The sequence below is a fragment of the Sarcophilus harrisii genome, chromosome 3 (assembly GCF_902635505.1).
Source record: "Sarcophilus harrisii chromosome 3, mSarHar1.11, whole genome shotgun sequence".
NCBI lineage: Eukaryota > Metazoa > Chordata > Mammalia > Dasyuromorphia > Dasyuridae > Sarcophilus > Sarcophilus harrisii.
Window position 1 is genome coordinate 477,177,169 of NC_045428.1, and position 15,299 is coordinate 477,192,467.

General features: G+C 33.6%; 1 protein-coding gene across 1 annotated transcript; it reads right to left on the reverse strand.

The window, feature by feature from the left end:
* Positions 1 to 2,473: 2,473 nt before the first annotated feature.
* MMP1 (matrix metallopeptidase 1) lies at positions 2,474 to 10,124 on the reverse strand. Its single transcript, XM_012545058.2, has 10 exons — positions 9,957 to 10,124; positions 9,213 to 9,466; positions 8,951 to 9,099; positions 8,736 to 8,861; positions 6,877 to 7,038; positions 6,299 to 6,416; positions 5,648 to 5,781; positions 4,272 to 4,434; positions 3,166 to 3,269; positions 2,474 to 2,799 (listed from the first exon to the last, which is right to left on the reverse strand). Exons 1-10 carry the CDS (start codon positions 10,053 to 10,055, stop codon positions 2,690 to 2,692), a joined length of 1,419 nt encoding a protein of 472 aa, XP_012400512.2. The 5' UTR covers positions 10,056 to 10,124; the 3' UTR covers positions 2,474 to 2,689.
* Between the last annotated feature and the right edge of the window lie 5,175 nt (positions 10,125 to 15,299).

Genomic DNA, 15,299 nt, shown 5'->3' on the forward strand with positions numbered 1-15,299 from the left:
GTGGAACATTTTTTCATATGGGTTTTGAAAACTTGGATTTCTTCCTTAGAAAACTGTCTTTGACTATTTATAAATTGGAGTACAGCTCTTAATCTATAAAACTGAATCAGTTGCTTAAATACCTTGCAAACAAAATCTTTATCAGAAAGATTTACTGCAATGATTGTCCGCCTTCTTTCCTTCTCACTTTAGAAAATTGTTTTTGTGCAAAATGTTCATTTTACACAACTAAATTTTATATTTTATCTTCTTCAATCTTTGTCCTGCATTTGGTCATGAACTATTATCCTATCTACACATTTGAAAGGTAATTTCTTCCTTGTTTATCTGTTATTTTTAAAAATTATGTCACGTTGTCCAAGATGTATATACACTTAGAGATTATTTGTTCATCCATACCTAGTTTCTGCTGTACCACTTTCTAGCTTTCCCAGAAAATCAAAGAGAGAGTAACTCCAAAGTATACCACACACTGATAAAACTTTCTTTCTCCTGGGCAGTCTTTGGTTTAATCAAACACTAGGCTACTATATTTGTTTTTATTTGTATATTGTGAACGGAACATGCTTTACTGATCAACCTTACTATTTCTTAACCAGATATTAATTGCTTTGATGATGATTATTTTGTACTGCAGTTTAAGATTTGGTTCCCTTAGTACCTCTTCATTTGTTTTTTTCCCCCTGTTATTTCCATTGAGATACTTGATGTTTTCTTCTTCCAAATTGATTTCATTATTTTTTCTAGTTTGTAGATAATCTTTTGGCATTTTGATTGATATGGTACTAAGTAAATGTGTAGATTTATATAGTACTGTCACATTTATTCTATTGGCTCAATCTACTCATGAATAATTAATATTTCATTTAATTTTATTTCTATGTCCATAAATAGTATTCGATAGCCTGTATTTATACAGTTCCCATGTGTGTGCCTTGCTAGGTCAATTCCCAAGTATTATATATATATGTATATTAAATAGAATTTCTCTTTCTATTTATTCTTGCTGGATTTTATTGATAAAATACAGTTTTTGTGATTTATTTTATGTCTTGCTAAATATTGGTACCAATTCCACCTTAATTCTTCAGTACTTTTCCTATTCATTTTTTAAATTCAATTCTATTTTTATTGTTGCTTTGTCTGAAATCGTGATTGCTAATACTGACTTTTTGAGTTCAGCTGTTACATAGTAGATTTTAAATAAATTCTTTATTTTAACTCTATGCTCAGCTTTCTGTTTAAATGTATTTCTTGTAGACAGTGTATCACGGTGTATTGTTTTCTAATCCATTCAGCCATCTTTTTCCATTTTATGTGTGAATCCATTTCATTCATATTAACAATTATAATATTAAATTATAACCCTCATATTTTATAGACAAGAAAACTGACTGCCATAGAAATAATGTGACTTGTCCAAAGTCACTCAAAGTTCATAAATGACAGAGCTTATGAACCAAAATATAGGACTTTTTACACTGTATTCTATGTGTACCTCCTCAATTGAGAGACAAGGTACTATAGTGGATAAAGAACTTTCCCTAAGGACAAGAATATCAGGATTCAAATCCTGCCTCTTGTATATCTTGTACATATCTTGAATGTATGACTTTGGATAAGTCATCTAGCCTCCCAGTTCTGTAAGCAATCCTCTAAGACTAAAAAACAGCAACCTATATTGCTAGAGGAAATTTCTTTATGTGGAAATCACCTATATCAATGAAATCACAAGTATAATCCTGATCCTCATCGTTATATTATCCTCCCTGCCCAAATTTGTTTTCTTTAGATTCTCTCTCTCTCTCTCTCTCTCTCTCTCTCTCTCTCTCTCTCTCTCTCTCTCTCTCCCCCCCCCCGCCCCCTCTGTGTGTATATATAAATTTGTTTGTGGCTCTATTTTACCCCCAATGAATAAAGGGATAGGCACATGGAAGACAAAGCATAGTCGCTGTGATACTATATCACTGAGAAGCCAAGGCAACCTCTTGTCTTAAGGGTATTATAGTGCCCTTGTTTATAGGACCTTGACTATTAAGGTTTCACATCATGATAATACTATCAAGAAAATACAGAACAAGCAGGTGACTTTAAAAAAATACCACAAAACTTCATTTCAATTAATTAAACTATTTATTGAACATTTACTATGTGAAACATATTGTAGCAGTTGCAAGGAACATTCAATGGTTATTAAAGGGGAAAAGTGGCTCTAGTTTTATTCCAAATACAAAATCCTTCACTTTCAGAAACCAGTTAAGGTGATATTCATTGTATTACAGAGACAACACTAGTGACCCATGACCCACTACTAGCAATAACTGTTTTTCTCTTGCTAGTGATTGGTAGTAACAAATTATTCACATGGACTGTTACATTCTCTGTGGTCACTAAGGTATGATAACCCAGAATAAGATCTCAATCCAAGTGAAATGAAAAGTTCTTTACATATATTATTTCAGTCTCCTGAACACAATGAATTTCTTAAGACAATAAGAATAATAAGAATATATAAGACATTTAACAAACAGTGGTTCTAAGTTCTTCCCATCCCAGATCCAAACAAAATTAAGTTATTTTGCTTTAGTTTTCCAGGATAAGTAAAACAAAAATAGGTACTGAATACTAAAATATTTGGCTCTTTTAGAAAACATCTTTCCACTGCTTACAAAGTATCTTGGAATCTTGCTCAGTAGTTTCCACAATTAAACCAGCTGTTGGTCTTCAAAAGAGCGACAACTCTCTTGGTTTTGGGTTCAAATTTATACTGCCTTGTTCCACTGAAGAAATATAAGAAATCTAGAAATTGAAAGATATATTTAGTAGATAAATTTTGATTTTCCATCTGAACTACTTATTAACAAAGAGTAGAGAATGGCCACCTAATTCCAGTGTTGTCACTATTTATTTATGTAAACTTGGGCAAGCTATTTAACTTCTCTGGGCATCAGTTTTTTCATCTGTAAAATGAAGGAACTAGGCTGGGACATTTTTAAAGTTCCTTTTAGTTTTATCAGTATCATTCTATGAAAACCAAAAATGTTTGTTACTCAAACATTTCTGTCTTTTCTTTATCAAAGAATTGTTTTGCTATTAGCAACAACAAAATAGAAAAATCAATGCTTCCTAGTTTGGGAGTTTTGTTCTAAAAATGACTCCACTTACCATTGTCTCTGACAACAGCATCAACTTTGGTTCCAATTCCAGGAAAGTCATCTGTTATCAGTTTGGGATAACCTGCATCCATAGATCTCCTATATTCATCATATCTGACCAAGAAAAATATTAAGGGTATAAGTATAAGAAAATAAAACCAACCAAAGAAACCAGTGCAATTGCCTAGTTAAAACCATTATGTCATCCTCGCCAGCTAAATTTGCATATGTATCCACATTATAAAAAACATGTGTCTAAATATGTTATGTGCCAATTGAAAGTAGTTGACCTACATTTGGATTCATCAAATCCCTTCCAACTCTAATCCTGGTATGAATCTGTGAACTTAAGTCTCTGGGTATGTTCCACAGTATGATCTGCTTAAATGAAATGTCTTCAGGTACAAGGAACCTTTTTTTTTGCAGTGCCTCTAGGTAACTAATTGTATTCAGCTTCATCTGTCAAGATGCAGGATAGAATAAATGCAAAGAGACACTGGAGCCAAGAATCCTAGGTTCTTTTCCCTACTCTCTCTCTTACCCTTTCTATGAGCTTGAAAAAAAAAGTTATTCCATAGCTTTGGATGTGAATTTTTTTCAATTATAAAATAAGGAGGTTGGACTATATCATCTCTAAAATGCCTACCAGCTTAAATTACTCTATGATTCTTCTGCAAGTCTTGATCTATCAATCAATAATCATTTATTGTACTGCTTCTTCTTATGCCTGGAATGTTTACACCTCTGTTGAATTCCTATAATGCCTTAAAATGCCCAATTCAAACATTGCCTTTTACAGGAAGCCTCATTCATCCCAGGAAAGAATGAACTTTCCCCTCAAATCTCACAAGGCACTTCATTTTATACTTCTCTTCTACTGTTAACCTGTAATACTTTGTAATAAATTATTTCTATTAGTGAGCTACAGTATCAAATTTAATCTTTTGACTTTTTATTTACCCCAGTCCATAGGACAGTGCACCTAATATTTATTGAATGAATAAATGAGTAAATTTGTAAATCTTAAATTGGTAAGGATAGATTAAATAGACATCTCTCTATCAAACTCTATCAGACTGAGTCAACTCCTTAAGATTTCCAAATGTGGATTCTTACCTCCAGTACTTGTCCCCTACAAAGAAATATGTTTTTCCATTGTATATATCAGAAGAAGAAGCATCAATTTTCTTCACAGTTGCAGGAAAACCAAAAGTGCTGTAGATGTCCTTGGGGTAACCAGGCAACACATTCTGCCCCCGGGCCACCCAATACTTGGTACCTATAAACCAAAATTCTTTTATAAGAAGATTTTCCCTAGAATTAAGTTAATAAGAACAGGCTCAGTCCCCAAAACATCACTTCTCCTGTCAACATGCTAATAACCAAAGTTCACGAACTTTATCAGTTATACATTTATAGCAACATTCCTGTGGAAATAATTGTCCCTATGTAGCATTGTTTGCCTAGGAACATGATTTTATCTAATTTATAATATTAGATGTGATTTGGCTATCATTTCTCACTTTTCACCTCCCAAGACTAAACATAATTTGACTTATTCTGAGGTCAACTTCACAAAAGGTATGTACATTAGAGAATCTCAGAATCCTAGTGTCTAAAGTATAAAATACTTAAGAGGGTATCTAATTTAATGAATATCTGGAAATAATGGCCAATGTATATGTGTTATGATAGTTGATCTTATATTGCAAAGTCAGAATATCACTATTGATGGCTCATATGTTATAAAATACAAAAGCTTTCATTCTTTTTACCAAAGTTCAGTTAAAATGGCAATTAAAAATAATGTAAAATCCAGTATGTATACAAATACACTCACACACATACACACAATAGGCCAATAGACTAGTTTTATAATCTCTTTCTTATCTAAACTGAATTATTTAATGCTCTTAACGTTGCAACTATAAGATAGAATCAAACATCTTATATTCTTCTACATATACCAAACATCTGATTATCTACTGGTAGCCAGATAGTTGGCATCCCCACAGCCTGGGACCAGGCATATGACTGTGGTTGAGTCAGAGAACGACAAATCATTGGTCCTATGCAATTTGCAACCATTTATTTTCTGGCTATGTGCTAATTACTGGGGTACTGGCAGCACAAGGGCTATCATTAAGCAATTAGATGATCTACATCTTTCTGTTCCATTCTCTGTTGATGTGACTCCAGTCTCTAGATTTTCTGTCTGAGTTCACTTCTGTGTTCTGGGATGTTTTTCAATAAGGGGGATAGCATACAAATCTGTGTTGCACAATTCCAGTGACAAAAACAAAGAAGTCACACATTCCACTATTGAATAAAAATGAATCACAAACACTTCATGCCATTTTGACTGGAAAATTCAGAATGATTCTAGTGAACCTTTGGGGGAAGTCCCATGGATGAAAAAGAATAAAGCTACTCTCCTTCTTTGGCCCATTATTATAACACAGAAGGATTGAGTGGAAAATCTGAAGCATTACCTTTGAAGAACCTGACTATGTCCTTTTCTTCAACTTCATGAGCAGCTTCAATTCCACTTGGAAGACTTGGCCAGAACAGAGAAATTAAATTGACTTCCGTCTCTGGAAAATAAGGGTTTGTACGGAGGTAGAACCTGATTTGAGAGAAAGGTGAGAAAATTAAATTTAATTGTAAGCAGTCATAAACAGATGTCCAATTATCTCAGTCTTGGATATGACTTCACACTTGCATTATAATAGAGAAAGAGCTAGGCACAACTGAAAAACTACTAAACAAAAATATTATGTATTGAATGTTTCCAAGCTGTATAAAATTCACAGGTGCCAAAATGAGAAGCATTACTTAAATATGAAGAGATAGAAAGCTAAAACATTCTCCAGATTACAACAGCCACTTCTTTTTTACATACAACATACACTTTTTTAAAAAAGAATTATTGCCTGAGGACATGGGCAATGGCAAAATAGAAAGGGCATTAGATGGAGAATCAAAATATCTGGATTTTAGTCCTGAGTCTACTACAAACTTTCTATGTGACCTTAGGACTTTCAAATCAAGTCTCAGAACCGATACTTTTCCATTTACTTTGACTAAGAATTTTACTAAGAACCAAGATGCCAAAGGAAAGGTTGCAAATGTTTTTTTTTAACCTGTCTTTGAAGAACATTTTTTCTCCCCGGACTGTGGTGACAGCATCAAAGGTTAATTTTGTATCACAGGCTTGTGGTGTTGTTGTTCCTGTTGGCTGGACAGGGTTATTGGTAGGTCCTAAAAGACAATAGGAAAATTAATATTACCTAGGACCATTGCATAACATAAACACACAGAGAGAATGGAAGGCATGTTTTTTGAAATATGAGGCAACTGATTAGTTTATAGGAAACCTTTATAAAAGTTAATATAAGTTGTTTGTGTGTGTGTATATGTGTGTGTATGTGAGTGTGTGTGTGAGAGAGACAGAGAGAAAGAGAGAGAGATAGAGACAGAGATTCAGAGACAGAGAGACCAAGAGACACAGAGAGACACACATACACAGAGAGACAGACACACACACACAGAGAAGAGACAGAGAGAAAGATAGAGATGAGAGAAAGAAGAGACAGAGACACACACATGCAGAGACAGAGAGAGAGAAGAGACAGAGAGAGATAGAAAGACAGAGATGAGAGAGAGAAGAGAGAGAGAGAGAGAGAGAGAGAGAGAGAGATATGAATATTTTTCTACTTACCATAGATGGATTGAATGGCATCAATATCATCCTGAGAAAGTTGGATATCATTGGGGTCAGCAAAAGCATAGCTGGGGAACATCAAGGCACCAATGTCAGTAGAATGAGAAAGACCCAGAGAATGGCCAAACTCATGAGCAGCAACACGGTATAAGTTGTAATCTAAAACAAAACAAAGCAAAACAAAAACCAAAAAAACCCAAACATATTTGTGAGACACTGAAATGTGTTCTACTTCAAAGGCATCCTCTCAGGACACTAAGCTCCACCTCCCTACACAAGAATGAGAAGAAACATACAACACTTTGAGGCTTAATAATGCTGATATTTGTATAATTTTTAAAAATTTCAAAGCATTTCATAGGAGTCTCACAAAAACCCTGTAATATGGACACTTCAAGCTCCATTTTATATGTGGGAAGGGTTAGGTAAAGTGATATGTTCTTTTTTTTATAGTTGGGAAGCATAAGAATTCTTTTGAACTCAAGCGTAGTATTTTATATAATATGGCAAGTTGCTTCTGAGACATGGTTAGAAACTTTTCAAAGTTTATAGGGATGTATTAACATTGCAGAAAGGGATAAGAGTTCCCTGAAGGAATGATATGTTATCCTCACAGTATCAGTTCTATTACAGAGTAGCACATTAATGTGACTTGCAGAGCAACCTATTTGCCTGTCCTCCCTACTATGGATCAGTCAGTGCTATTATTGCTTTAGATGGACAGCATTACTTCCCTGATAAATAAAAGGTATTTCAACAAATTGTGATTCTTAAAATGTTTTTTAAAATGCTGAATTGAGGAGGCATCATCAAAGAAAGGATTCTTGAAGGAAGAGACAAAGATGACTGAGATTTTAAGCTTTACTCATTAGGGAGATAGTGATGCCACTGAGAAAGCAAAGTCTAGAGGAGGAACCGGAAGGTTGTGGACTGAGCAGTGAAGAAATAAAATATGCAATCAAAGAACCTGGCTCCAGACCCAACTTTCTATTGATGATTGTTGTCTTTTTTCTCTGAATTTGTCTCCTCTTCTTTAAAAGAAGGTGTATAAATTCTAAATTACAGAACTTAAAGTTGAAAGGGACTTTAGAGAGTAGATTATGATAAATATTTTAGAAATGATACTTGTAGCCCTCTAGATGATATCATAATAAAGACCAAATAAAGTAATTTCTATAAAACACATTGTGAATTATAGTTTATTACATAGATGTCAGTTATTTGTTTTGTTTGATTTTCTTACCATACCTAAGGTTTATGTTGTGAGGACTAAATGAGACAGTATTTGTAAAGCACTTAGCACAGTGCTTGACAAATAGTAGACATTTAATAACTATTTATTCCCTTCCTTTATCATTATTATTACTACTATTATTCATAGAAACAATATAGTGCCCATGTTTAATCACTCATAGAGTTATAAAATCTCATTGAAAAATATCTATTTTAGCATATTCTTTCCATGTAATAAACATATTTTTATCTCTATTTTATTTTTTCTTAATAGCATTTTAGTTTTACAAATACGTGTAAAGGTAGTTTTCAATATTCAATTTTTTAAAATTTGTGTTCCATTTTTTCCTCATTCCCTCTTCTATCTTCTCCCTCACCAAAACAGCAATTGTGATTTACATTAAATATGTGCAGTCCTTTTAACTATATTTCCATATTTGTCATGTTGTGTAAGCAAAATCAGACCAAAAGGGGGAAAAGACATGAGAAATAAAAACAAGCAAACAAAAAAAATGAGCTTTGAGCCATATTCAGTCTCCATAGTTCTTTCTGTAGATGTTTCAATCAACTAATATTGCAACAAGCTATGGGGAAAGGAAAGGAGGCAGATTTATCTAACTTACTTCTATAGTCTGTTGTCCAATTTTCATCTTCATCAAAATGAGCATCCCCTCCAATACCTAAGCCTGGTTGGAAGGCATGAGCAAGAATTCCATTGGGACCATCAAAAGGAGAATTATCATAATGATCTGAAAGAAAAAAATTAATTCAAATCTTCCTCATTTCTCAGAGTTAGAGAAAAACCAAACATAACTAAACTAAAAGACCAGCTGATTACCTCCATAGTAAAAAGAAATCTTTATATCTGCTTCACCCTTAGAAATCTTAGTGAATGTCAAGGGAGATACATCACTCCAGACTTTAAATGCTTTCCTGATAGAATCGTCCACATCTTCCTTTGTTAAATCTGGTGTGTAGTTTTCAATGCTTAAAATGAAAAAGAAATGAACTTAGATATGTATATAAGCTCCATGGAAGCTATTTTATACTTATAATTCCTTTTTAAACCCATTCTCATTCTGTTGTTTCAGAATCCCTACCTGTAAGTAAGATTGTTTCTTTCCCACTTAGGATTTCCTTCAGTGATGACAAATGGAAATACATCAGGGACCCCACATCTTGGCTCTTTCATTGTCTTTAGAGTTTCTTCATCTGGCTTCCCAGTGACTTCCAACCCAAAGAATTTCTGCATTTCCTTGAGCTTCTCAACAAATGGGCTAATGGGTTTCTGCTTTGGAATTTTCACTCCATCACGGTCATCAGGTTTTAGGTTATAAAATTTCTGAAGATAATTCTAAAGAAAGATAAAAATATATTTAAATATAAGACATTTCCTAGATTTTTCCTTAAAGAAATCCCAGTACTTTGGTTGAGTGAAATGATATTTATGCCAGGAATGGGGGGTTACAGAGGGGGAATAATATTTTTATTTTTCTGTGAACTTAGATTTTCTGATTCTGATCATGAGTTCTTCAAGTATGATCTCAGTTCCCCTGTTTTGTGGGTATACACATAGCATTTCATTAAGAAAATTACCCTAATTTTTATATTTGTTCTAAAGTCAGAAATGCATCTCCTTGAAACAGATCTCAGATTGTTTAATTCTTCTCAGAAGAATTAGCAAAGCAGAAGGATAATCTGCTTTGTTATTTCTGGCAGAGAAAACCTTTCTTGAATGAAATACACCATTGACAAAGTCCAATACACTATTTATTTCAAATCACTATTCTCCCCCCAACCCCGCTGAAAGTTTTCATTTCTTATAATGAAAAGCCAAAATTTACCTGGACAATTTGTAGGTCTTGCTTTGAGGTTTTCAAACCTGCAGGAAAGCCATGGGAGCCTGTGAGGCAGAGGATGAGCAGAGGGAGAAGGATTTTCATTCTTGCCCTTCTCTATGGCTCAGTCTGTGCAGCAGCTCTTTACCTGCCTCCTGATACACTCTCACTCTTCAAGAAGACTGTTCATTATATAGTATTTGGGGAGCCAAAAAAAAAAAAAAACTAGTAAGCCTCTGACTCATATTTTATAACATCCTCTGGATCAGCAGTTTATCGAAGAGTGACACAAACCCAAAGCAGGTTAAATGGTCAATCTTCATGATGCAATCTTATGATTAATACAAAACAGGATGTCTGTTAAAGAGACAAATACATACAAAATTACTTTCTTGTGTTCCTTTGTGATATTTTAATAAAAGTGCCACATTTGTGCATGTTGTAATTTATGTAAAACTTTCTTTTTGTTTACACTGAACTTTGTTACTTTGGTAGATAGCATCAAGTTGTGACTTTGACCTCTGTAGGTATTTCTATACAGTTTCTCCCTAGGTGAGAAGAAACAATCACTGCCAAATTACATAGATAGACAAGGTGGCCAAAGTGCAGCTGTCTAGGTATTGAAGATCACAGTGTGCTCATTTGGCCTTAAACATTTACTGGAATTATGACCCTGGATAAGTTATTTGATTCTTTTTGCCTCAGTTCTTTCGTCTGTAAAATGAGCTGACGAAGGAACTGGCAACCACTGTAGTATTTTTGTCAAGAAAATCCTGAATGGGGCCATGAAAAGTGGAACATGATTGAACAACATGCTTCTTCTAGATGTCACCAACCATTTCTTCAATGATGTCTAGAATTTTCCAGGAATTGAAGTCAAACTCATAAGCAGTTTTGGTTCCCTTCCCTTTTTTGAAAATTAGAGCATTTGCTTTCCTTCAATCTTGTGGTATCTCTTCTATTTTCTTTAATTTTTCAAATATGACATGCAGATGCTCAATTATGAAATTTTCTAGTTCTTTCAAAATAAGAGTAGAGAATCATCTGGGTGAAGAGACTTGAATTCATTAAGGGCAGCTAAATGTTCTTTTTCAGTATCCTTACTTATCTTTAGATTTCTGGTTATTTAAAAGAGTAATCCCTTTGAAACCTGAAAACAAGTTATCATCCTTTGGGGAATCATTCACGCAACTCATACTACAACTGGCTAAATGGAGCTTTAGAGAGATGATTCTCACTATTCCCAAGGCTCTAAGAATAACTCTGTGGGTGGCTATCCACCAAACACTAGCTCACAAATCCTTGCCAATGGGCTCTTTTTTCTTTAACAGTCAGCAGCAAATTAAATTAGATTTTTAGCATATGGACTAACCCAAAGACACAGGAAGATTAGATATCACAAAGAATTTATCCATTGCCATTGCATTATTTCCTACAGATTCTTCCAGAAACTAGGAGGAGGAAAGGTCATGCAGTAGACTCACTGGTCAAGTCAATGGGCCAATCTATTCTTGGACCAATCAGTTGGAGTCTTATGGTACTCTGTTCATCTAGTGTACTACAAAAGCTTTTTTTTTTTGTTAGCTAAACCAGGATCCTTCTGATTTCCTTTTAATTTTATTATGTCACTTAAAAAAAAAATTGGTTAACTGAAACCTGTTTCCAGGGTGAGGAATATCTGGAGTCTTTTCCTTTAATCATTTAATCTCTTTCCTTTAAGTTCCATACATTTTTTTATTTTTGATGGATTGATGGAATCCTCACTTGGTATAAGTCTTACAATTAAATCAAATTTGATATGGAAAACAAAAGGCTTGTTCAATAATCAAACCAGGTGATTTTTTACCTGTCACTTATTCCTTTGGGCACTCAAGAAACATAGTCAAATAGAAAGAGTTCTAGCTCTGAAGTCAGTGGACATGGGTTTGAATTTTATCTTTGATATTTAATATATGACCTTGAGTTGTCATTTAACTTTATTCAGTCTCAGGTTTGTCACCAGTAAAATGAAGATCTTGGATTGGATGACTTTTAAAGTCATCTCCAGCTCTAAATCTTTTATACTAACACATGCAAACTACTGTTCTGAAACACATTACATGTATGCACATGTACATATATGTATGTGAAGTGTATATGTATGTATGTATGTATGTATATGTATGTGAAGTGTGCATATATATATTTTGCAGTTGCCTGGAAATACTGAAATATTCTTTATATCCAGCAGATGTCAGTCTTGTTGTCTCTGCCAATGACTGTTACTTTGGGGAGCCAGTTATCAGCAGAATGAGATGGGAAGTTTGGGTAGAAAAAACACCACTATTAAAGTTGTATAATAAAAGCAATTAGGATGGGAGCTGGCTGGTTATAGTCATGACTAGGAATTTCACTAGCAATAATAAATAATTGCTGGATTCAGTGGGGAGTACAAGCCCTAGGAAAGTAGGAATGGAGGTGAGATAGGGGTTTTGTGCCAGTCAACCATAATTTCTCTGTCCTGTATTTTGTTTTATGTATCACTTAATGGCTAGGGGGAAAAAGAGTTTTGGAAAACAACCTCCCTAGTAAGATAAGATAAAAAAGAGAATTATATCCACATTTAGACCAAGAGATTTAGTTTCCCAGATCAACTTATCTGAAAAGCTAAAGTGAGGCTATTGTCAACAATACAAAGAGAAGAAGCAGCATCCAACCCTCCAACAGATATCTGGTAAAGCCATCTTAAAGAGAGTGGAAACCTTCAATAATGGTTCCTGGGGTCCAACACTGAATGCTGCCCCACTTCTTGTTGTGTATATATAATTCATTACTAAGCTACCACATCAATATCCCCCTTTAGGAGAAATATTCACAGCATAAAGTGGTTATCTTTATAGGCTAGGTGAAGTATTATGTTAAAGAGAATGACATGAAAAGAATCAGGACACCTACCTGGGTAAGAAGCAGAATACAGAGAAGGAAAGCAGTGACCACATTTCAATCCAGATCAAAAACATTGGAAGCACTTAAAACTTCCAAATCCCAGAACTAACTCTGAAGACACCATTGTGGAAAAACTGGAAGCCTGAGATAATATCCCTTCACCCAATCACTCCTAATCCCTAATGCAGGAATAGAATCCTGCAATAATCAAATCAAGAAATATGGTGGGAAAATGAGCCAAAAAAAGAAGTTGGCAATAAAAAGCTACTTGGGTGACTGAGAAGATTAAGATACAAAACTGTAAGAGTACAATGAAGTCAAACAGCTATAAATTCTAAAAGAAAAATGTAAAATGGACACAAGCCCAACATGAATTCCTGAGAATTTTAAAAAATTAAATCAAAGAGTGGTACAGAACAATGAGGCAAAGAATAAAAGCAAAAGAAGAAAAATGTAAAAGAAAAATTATTAACCACTTAGTAAAATAGGCACAAAAATATTAATGAAAATAATTCCTTAAAAAACCAGAATTGGCCAAATGAAAAAAAGAGGTACCAAAGTTCACTAAAGAAAATAATTCCTTAAAACTTATAACTGGGCAAATTGAAGCTAAGGATTCTGAGATATCAAGAAACACTTTAAAAAAGTCAAAAGAATAAAAGAAATTGAAGAAAATGATTTCATAGGAAAAAATGACTTGGAAAATAGATCAAGGAAGGATAATTTAAGAATTATTTGATTTACCTGAAATTCATCATCAAAGAAAAAGCCTTGACATCATATTTCAAGAAATTATGAAGAAAAACTTTTATCCTTTTTTAATTGTAGTAAGTTTATTTTTAATACACATTGCTTTATGAATCATGTTGGGAGAGAAAAATTAAAACAAAGGGGAAAAAACCTGTGAAAGATAAAAAAATAGAAAAAAGAAGTGAACATAACATGTATTGATTTAAATTCAGTTTCCTTAGTTCTTTTTCTGCTTGCTAATGACATTTTCTGTCCAAAGTCCAGTGGAATTGCTTTGCATCACTGAACCACTGAGAAGATTTTCATAGTTGATCATCACAATACTTGTTTTTGTGTATTGCTCAGATATCCATGAAGCAGAGGACAAAATGAAATTTGAAAGAATACACCAATGCCCATCTGAAAAAAATCCAAAAATGAAAAATCCTAGCAATAGTCAAATTCTGAAACTCCCAGATCAAAGGAAAAAATATTGCAATTAGCAAGAAAGAAACAAAAGTATAGTGGAAACAGTGTCAAGCTCATACAAGATCTAGCATCTATCACTTTAAAGGATCATAGGGCTTGGAATATGATATTCCAAAAGGCAAGACATCTAGGATTACAACCAAGAATAATCTACTCAGAAAAATTGAATATAATCTGATAAGGAGAAAAATAGATATTTAAATAACAGACTTGCAAGTATTCTTTATGAAAAGACCAGAGATGAATGGAAAATTTGATGTTTAAATACAAAATTCAAAAGAAGAATAAAAGATAAAAAGGAAAGAGAAATCATAAGAAAGTCAATAAGGTTAAGCTGTTTACCTTTAGGAAAATGATGCATGTTATCATCTAAGTAAGACAGACTGATTCTACATAATGGGAGTGGGTTAAATATGTTGGAATGATATTTTTTTTAAAAGGTGTAGGCAAGAAAGTGGGATCCCTTAGAGCAAGGGGAAAAGGAGCAGAAGAATCAGGAAAATTATCTCACAAAAAAGAGGTGCACAAGAAAGATCTTTTACGGTGAAGGAGAAAATAGTAGGGTGGAAATGTGTGCAAAGCTTTAACTTCACTCAAATTTCAATTGGCTCAAAGAGAGAAAACATATGTAAATACTCATAAAAGGAATCTCTTATTTAATAGGCAAGTAGGAGAGAAGGGCATAAAAATGGAGAGTGAGAAAATGTATAAGAGATAAAAGAAAAAAGTAGTTAGAAGCAAAAGAGACTTTAACACAGAATAAAAGGAGAGAAAAAATATTAACAGAAGAAAGAAGGATAGAAGAAAATAGACAATTTGTAATCACATCTGTTAATGTGGAATGAAATTACCCATAAAATGGAAATGGATAACAGAATAGATTAGAAATGAGAATCCAACAATATGTTGTTTATAAGAAACACACTTAAAGGAGATAGACACACGTAGAATTAAAATAAGGGACTGGAGCAGAATCTATTATGCTTCAGATGAAATTAAAAAGGGAAGGGTAGCAATAAAAATCTCAGGAAAAATAGATCCAATTAATAGGGTTGATCCAGGAAATTACAACTTGCTGAGAAGAACCATTGATAATGAAGTAATAACATTATTAAACAAATTTGCACTAAGTAGCAACATCAATGAATTACAGAAGTTAATAGACAGTAAAATTATACTTATGGGGAATCTCCATTTTTCCCTCTG

Excerpts from the sequence above, each read along its gene's own strand:
- MMP1 (XM_012545058.2), bottom strand. The coding sequence starts at position 10,055 with ATGAAAATCCTTCTCCCTCTGCTCATCCTCTGCCTCACAGGCTCCCAT. Across the intron at positions 8,862-8,950 it reads GATTTCTTTTTACTATGGAG|ATCATTATGATAATTCTCCT; the intron begins GTAATCAGCTGG and ends TTTTTCTTTCAG. Across the intron at positions 2,800-3,165 it reads TGCTGTTGTCAGAGACAATG|ATTTCTTATATTTCTTCAGT; the intron begins GTAAGTGGAGTC and ends TTCAATTTCTAG.